This window comes from Sardina pilchardus, chromosome 21 (genome assembly GCF_963854185.1).
Source record: "Sardina pilchardus chromosome 21, fSarPil1.1, whole genome shotgun sequence".
Lineage (NCBI taxonomy): Eukaryota > Metazoa > Chordata > Actinopteri > Clupeiformes > Clupeidae > Sardina > Sardina pilchardus.
In genome coordinates this window covers 5,793,052-5,800,551 of record NC_085014.1, presented here as the reverse complement: position 1 = coordinate 5,800,551, position 7,500 = coordinate 5,793,052, and the positions used below count along the sequence as shown (strand labels likewise).

Here is a 7,500-nt window from a genome sequence, read left to right as displayed (position 1 = left end):
GCGGAGGGGCTGGAAGGTCACCATGACGATGACAGCCGTTCCGTCAAGAGACAGAACGGCTGCATCCTTTGATCTGCGCATCGCTGCTACAGCCTCCCTTGCCCCGCACAGTAAGGCACGGAGGGCATGACCATGCCAGCTTTGCCCGCCATAGAGTGGGCGCAGTGTGTGAAGACTCTACTTGCGCCATGTGTGGTCGATGTGGCACGTGTCCTGTCTTACCTGTCTAGCTAGTCACAGGAGGAAAGGGCATGATCTGCCCACAGATGAGCTAGTTGAATAAGACACGACTCATCTCTGGTAACTTTGGTCTGGGCTGTCACCTTAAGAGAGAATGACACAATTCTTCATTATCTGGTCAAGCAACTTGGCAGTAGCTCACTGTTATACCGATGCCATGTTACATTCTCATTAATATACTGATGCCATGTTACGTTCTTATTAATACTGATGCCATATTTTTATTTTATTTCTCTAATCTCTGGAAAAGAATGGCCCTCACTTTGATAAACCGGTTGTTCTAGCGTCCCCATGTCATTCCAATAGAGATATAAAAGCCATTGAAAAACTCACCTTAACTTTATTTTTCAACACATTTAATATTTAGCTGTTAACATTGAGCAGAGGACATGAAGGAGCCAGTTAGTGGCGTGAGTTGCCAGAGTCCTCTGGTTGGGGAGAGGTGGGCAAATGCAAATTAGTAGCCATATTTAACTGCAAGTGTGTGTGTGTGTGTGTGTGTGTGTGTGTGTGTGTGTGTGTGTGTGTGTGTGTGCAGGATGGGAGCATAAAGGAATGGTGGCTCGGGAAAGACACACAGGCTGTAAATAATTCCTAATCGTTTTAATCCCAAATGGAGGAGGGAAAGCTGCTGTTTTTGTTGCCACTGCTGTTGTTGTTGTTGTTGTTGTTTAGAATGTGCTTGGGATAAAAATGAATAAAATAAACATAAAAAAGTTAGTAAATAAATAACGCGGCCCAAATCACGCTGGGGAGCGTTTGATTTCTTTAAGTGTCTGCGTGGCTCCTCAGAGGATCAAACCGAAGGGCTCCGCTGATTTTGTCAGTCAGTCAGTCTTTGTGTCTGCCAGTTGGGGCGATATCAGCGCAAACAGAGAGAGAGAGACAGAGAGACAGAGAGAGAGAGACAGAGAGAGAGAGAGACAGAGAGAGAGAGAGAGACGTCTGGCATTTCCTCTCCTCTCCGTTTACTCAGCAGCTCTTTCATTTGCGGCTCCCTTTGATCCCCGGCTTGAATAATAATCGGAATCACTTTTGAGACAACGCTGACAAGCGCGGGCCCCAGCCGCTTGACTTCCTCCACACACAGAGCAAATACATTAGAACACACACAACATACATTTTGTAAACAGCACTCTTTTACATGCGTTGTGTTGTCTGTGTCTGTGTGTTTCATGTTTTTTTTCCCACTACAGTGGAGGCACAGTAGTCTGCCATGTTTTTCAGCTGTGCTATTGTTGTTGTTTTCATTCTATAGACTAGTGAAGATGTTGTAGGAGAGATCCTGCTCTGACCCAGTAGATGCACACACATACAGTACAACACACACACACACACACACACACACACACACACATCTACACACATCTACGGATAGTGGACTAGTCAGGGATGATGATAGGTGAGATCTTGCTCCGCCCCAGTAGATGCCAGATGTCAGGACTGTTTGCCACGGCAACTAGATGTGTTTTCAGTGTTAAGACAGGATGTATTCACCTAGTGCACGTGAGCACAAACACAGACACACACACACACACACACACACACACACACACGCACACACACACACACACACACACACACAAACAAACACACAAACACACAAGCACATACATGCACATTCTCTATCCTGCAAACACAGACACATCTCCTACTGTGCAGAAAAGAATGTCTCATATATCTCCCAGCACAGTACAACACAACTCAGCTCAGCTCAACATATCACAACACAATGCAACGCAGAGCAACACATTGCAAAGCAGCACGAAAAACTCCCTAGAATTGGAGATACATATAGGACAGCACAGCCCAACATAGCAGCACACAATACAGCACAGCACAGCACAGCACAGTACAGTACAACATAGCACAGCACAGCACAGCACAGCACAGCACAGCACAGTACAACACAGTACAACATAACACAACATAACACAACACAGTACAACACAGCACAGCACAGCACAGCACAGTACAGTACAACATAACACAGCACAGCACAGCACAGCACAGCACAACACAGCACAGCACAGCACAGTACAACACAACACAGCACAGCACAGCACAGCACAGCACAACACAGCACAGCACAGCACAGCACAACATAACACAGCACAGGCCAGTATAGGACAACACAGCAAAGCACAGCACAATACAGCACACAACACAACACAGCACAGCACAGCACAGGACAACACAGCACAGCACAGTACAACACAACACAACACAACACAACACAACAACACAGCACAGCACAGCACAGTACAACACAGCACAGCACAGCACAGTACAGCACAGCACAGCACAGCACAACACAGCACAGCACAGCACAACACAGCACACAACACAGCACAGCACAGCACAGCACAGCACAGCACAGCACAGCACAGCACAACACAACACAAACCAGTATAGGAAAACACAGCATAGCACAGCACAACACACTACAACACAGCACAACACAACACAACACAACACAGCACAGCACAGCACAACGCAGCACAGCACAACGCAGCACAGCACAACGCAGCACAGCACAGCACAGCACAGCAAAGCACAACACAACACAACACTAGCTGTCATCTTTTGTATAGGTGACAGTTTACTTCAGACTTAAAAAGTGTTACAAAGTTATATCAGAGATGGATGCTCGCGGACACTACATGCGACCACATCATAAAGCCCTACCCGACCAAGTGGATTAGAGTCTATACATGGCACATTTTAGTGGACTACAGTCACTACACCACCTCTTCTGATCCGATAACAATTGTGATCCGATCAGAGAATTCTGATCTGATCAGGCCGTATATGAGAATTTCTGTTCCGATTAAAAAGTTATTATTATTCTGATCGGATCAGAAGTGTCCATGTAAACGTGGTTATAGATCAATATATTGTAGGACAACAGTATGCTGCACTGTGCTGCGCTGTGCTGTCCTATATTGCTCTGTGCTGTGCTGTGCTGTGCTGTACTATATTGCTCTGTGCTGTGCTGTCCTATATTGCTCTCTGCTGTGCTATACTGTGCTGTGATGTCCTATACTGGTCTGTGCTGTGTTTTGCTATACTGTGTTGTGCTGTGCTATACTGTGTTGTGCTATACTGTGCTGTGTTGTGTTGTCCTATACTGTGCTGTGTTGTCCTATACTGGTCTGTGCTATACTGTGTTGTGCTATACTGCGCTGTGCTGTGTTGTGCTATACTGTGCTGTGTTGTGCTATACTGTGTTGTGCTGTGCTATACTGCGCTGTGCTGTGTTGTGCTATACTGTGCTGTGTTGTGCTGTGCTATACTGTGTTGTGCTATACTGCGCTGTGCTGTGTTGTCCTTTGCTGGTCTGTGCTGTGCAGGCTGCAGGGCTGCTCCATTATCGGCCTTCCATTGTGCATGCTGGATAATACATCCCAGCACACAATCCCTCTGTGTGTGTGTGTGTGTGTGTGTGTGTGTGTGTGTGTGTGTGTGTGTGTGTGTGTGTGTGTGTGTGTGTGTGTGTGTGTGTGTGTGTGTGTGTGTGTGTGTGTGTGTGTGTGTGTGTGTGTGCTGATGTTTGATAACAGCTCCAGGGCTGCAGGCTAGCGGTGGCAGGTCTGTAGAGATCTGCTGGAGTGTGTGTTGCTGCCTTTAGAAAGGCTCTCTCTGCGCTCATTTATAAAGTCAGTGAATAGCCGCCATGAGTGTGAGTCAGAGCCCATTCGCAGAGACTTCCTTTGACTCCCAGTAATGTGCTTCAGAGGTGTGTGGGAGGAAAAGGGTGTTTTTTTTGTGTACTTATTTATTTATTTATTTGTCACGTTTTTATTTATTTATATCCTCTACATTCTACCTTTCACAAGCTACCCGCCCACCCACACACATGCACACAAATGCACACATAAATACACACACACACACACACACACACACACACACACACACACACACACACAAACACACACAGACACACACATACAGACACACAATTGATCTTATCTCTACTTGTGAACTCAATGATCTCTTTTGTGTTTATGTCCATATACATGTGGGCTATGTGTGAGCATTGTTGGTGACTGTGACTGTGTGTGTGTGTGTGTGTGTGTGTGTGTGTGTGTGTGTGTGTGTGTGTGTGTGTGTGTGTGTGTGTGTGTGTTGTGTGTGTGTGTGTGTGTGTGTGTGTGTGTGCGTACGTGCATGCGTTGTCGCGTAAGTATGTGTGTGTGTGTGTGTGTGTGTGTTTGTGTATCCAGAGCTTGATTCCATTCAGGACCTATATAATGCCTTGTTTATATCTGTGGGCCGTCAGTTTGCCTTCAGTGGGCCTTCAGTGGGCCGTCAGTGAGCCGTCAGTGGGCCGTCAGTGGGCCGTCAGTGGGCCTTCAGTGGGCCGTCAGTGAGCCGTCAGTGGGCCTTCAGTGGGCCGTCAGTGTGCCTTTGTGTCTGCAGCCTGAGGGGGCGCTTGGATGGGGGCTGTGGGCACGGCCGCAGGGGGAGGTAGTGTACGTATCTGTGTTTGGTACACACACACACACACACTCACGCAGGGGGAGGTAGTGTACGTATCTGTGTTTGGTACACACACACACACACACACACTCACGCAGGGGGAGGTAGTGTACGTATCTGTGTTTGGTACACACACACACACACACACACTCACGCAGGGGGAGGTAGTGTACGTATCTGTGTTTGGTACAGTACACACACACACTAGGGATGGCGAAAACTACTAATTTTCTTGACCGACCACCGAGCCTCATTAGCCGGTTGAAACCGGTTAACCGATTCGTTTAAAATATTCTACGCTAATTGAAATAACAGCCACGCAGTTTTGCAACTCTGTAGCATCTCTCTGTCCCCCGCTCACACATACAGCCCCGGCGGCGGCGCCGCACTTTCACTCACGTCACTGATTTTAAAATCCCCTAGATCGCGAAACATGAGTCCCGCAAACCAAGGAGCTTGTAAATAAGTGGAGGACAAATGGCTCCTTCGTTTCGAAATGGTTTGGGTACAAGGTGATCGCGTTGCAAATAAAGGCGTTTGTCTAGCGTTAGAAGCTCATTTGAAACTGAAATTGCCGCGGCTCACTTAAGAAAATGACAGCTCCGAGGAGACGCCGCTATAGTTTGAGGAAGTAGGCCTACTAACAATAATAAAGAAAGATGATCATCATTACCTTATCTGTTACCATTGCTGACCCTTCCTGAAATGTAGATGTAATGTATTTCCAAATCTAAGCCCATCTTATGTGGAAAGTTGCTGCAACACGATAAAAACCAATGGATAAAACGGGCACCTCCAGATTGCAAAAGACGCACCGGCCAAGGCATGCGTGCGAATGTTTTTATTGGTTTATTAAGTAGCCTACAAGCAGGCGAGTTATTACAAATTGAGTGTGAGGGATAATTTGTTAACTTCACGCAAAAAAGACCTTGGAATGAGATGGCTAGCTGTAGTAGCGTTTAGTCCACTGTCTATAATAATAGCCTAATTTAGAGATCGTTTTTTTTTTTTTTTAACCGACTAGCGACAACTTTGATCGGCTAACGTGGATACGGTCAACCATCGGTCAAACAGTCACCGGTTAACATCCCTAACACACACACACACTCACGCAGGGGGAGGTAGTGTACGTATCTGTCCTATCTCCTGCCATTCAACTTCCACTCAATTCAGTTCCTTTCAAGTGAGCTTTGTCAAAGCAGAACATTTACAAACATGTTTGAAAACGTATAATAAACAACTCTCTCTCTCTCTCTTACTTTTTTTCTCTCTCTCATTCTCTCTTCTCTTTCTCATTTTTTCCTGCACTCTTAAAATGAATGTGTTGAATACAGCACATCTCTCTGTTCAGATAGGACAACACAGATTGTAACAGATTACACAATACGTATTGAAAATAACACAACTTGCATTGTTTTTTAACACATCTCTGTGTCCAGATAGGGACTACACAGTGTGTTGTTGGACATTTGTTTTAAGAGTGTGTCTTATGCACACACACACACACACACACACACACACACACACCTATCCACTCAATGCCCACCCCTAACAGAAAATGAAAAGTATGCATTTGAGTTCATCAGCGCCTTGCAGCCCCGTGGCGCTCTTGCGTAATGTTTAGTATTCCTGCGTTGCGTTGTTCCGTCTCACACACACACACACACACACACACACACACACACACGGCAGCATTTTGGGGAATTAAAGCGTGTTTGTTTGTCAGCGCCGGTTATCTCCAACGGGTCCTGCCTCTGCTCTGTTTGCGGCTTTGTCTGCAATCATGAGACCACTAATCATCTAAAGACTCCCTGGAGCCTGGCGACTGTAACACGCTCAAGCCGCTCCTGAATTATGCAGAGAGGTGTAGAGGAGCGGCCGGGGAAATACGGGGGCCGAACGAGCGAACGAGCGAACGACGACGTGCATGGCAGCACGGTAAGCACGAGATGCACGGCCCACGTCAGAGGGCCACCCGGTGTCCTCACGTCTTGTCTCATCCTGTCTCCTGATGGACAGAGGATGGGACTGCTGTCTCTGGAACTTGCTTGGGATGCTGTGTGGATGTGGTTTTGTGTGTGTGTGTGTGTGTGTGTGTGTTAATGTGTGTGTGTGTGTGTGTGTGTGTGTCTGTGTGTGTGTCTGTGTGTGTGTTAATGTGTGTGTGTGTGTGTGTGTGTGTGTGTGTGTGTGTGTGTGTGTGTGTGTGTGTGTGTGTGTGTGTGTGTGTGTGTGTGTGTGTATGTGTGTGTGTGTGTGTGTGTGTGTGTGTGTGTGTGTGTGTGTGTGTGTGTGTGTGTGTGTCTAGGGGGGTGTGTAGTATGTGGATAATGTTTATTTGAAAGCTCAGGGGAAGGAGGGCTGCTTAGCCCCAAAAGAAGATAAGCCTCCGGCCATGTTTGCCAGCCTCTATTTCCACTCCGTGTGTGTGTGTGTGTGTGTGTGTTTGTTTGTGTTTGTGTTTGTGTTGATTTCTTCGCCTGTTGTGCAGTGCTGTGTTGTTTGTTTGTTCATTTTCCTTTTTTGATTTTTTTCACCCCTTTCTTTCAGATTTTACATTTGAGATGGGTTTGACACAGCAGGAAGAGAGAGAGGGATAGAGAAAGATGGAGGGAGAGAGAGAAGGAGAGAAACAGAGGAAAGGGAAGACAGAGTGGGGCGGGTGTGGAGTGAGGAAATGGACCTATGGAGTGTGCACGGCAGGATGAGACACATGTATATCTACAGTATATATATATATATATATAGAGAGAGAGAGAGAGAGAGAGAGAGGGA

The 7,500-nt window shown here is 46.6% G+C and overlaps 1 protein-coding gene across 1 annotated transcript in view; it reads left to right on the top strand.

Annotated features, from left to right (window-relative positions):
- Positions 1-7,500, top strand: part of ntrk3b (neurotrophic tyrosine kinase, receptor, type 3b) — a 144,445-nt gene that overhangs the window by 81,624 nt on the left and 55,321 nt on the right. Inside the window, 1 exon segment of the mRNA XM_062525437.1 lies at positions 4,666-4,735. Within this exon segment, the coding sequence (XP_062381421.1) occupies positions 4,666-4,735 (70 nt within the window).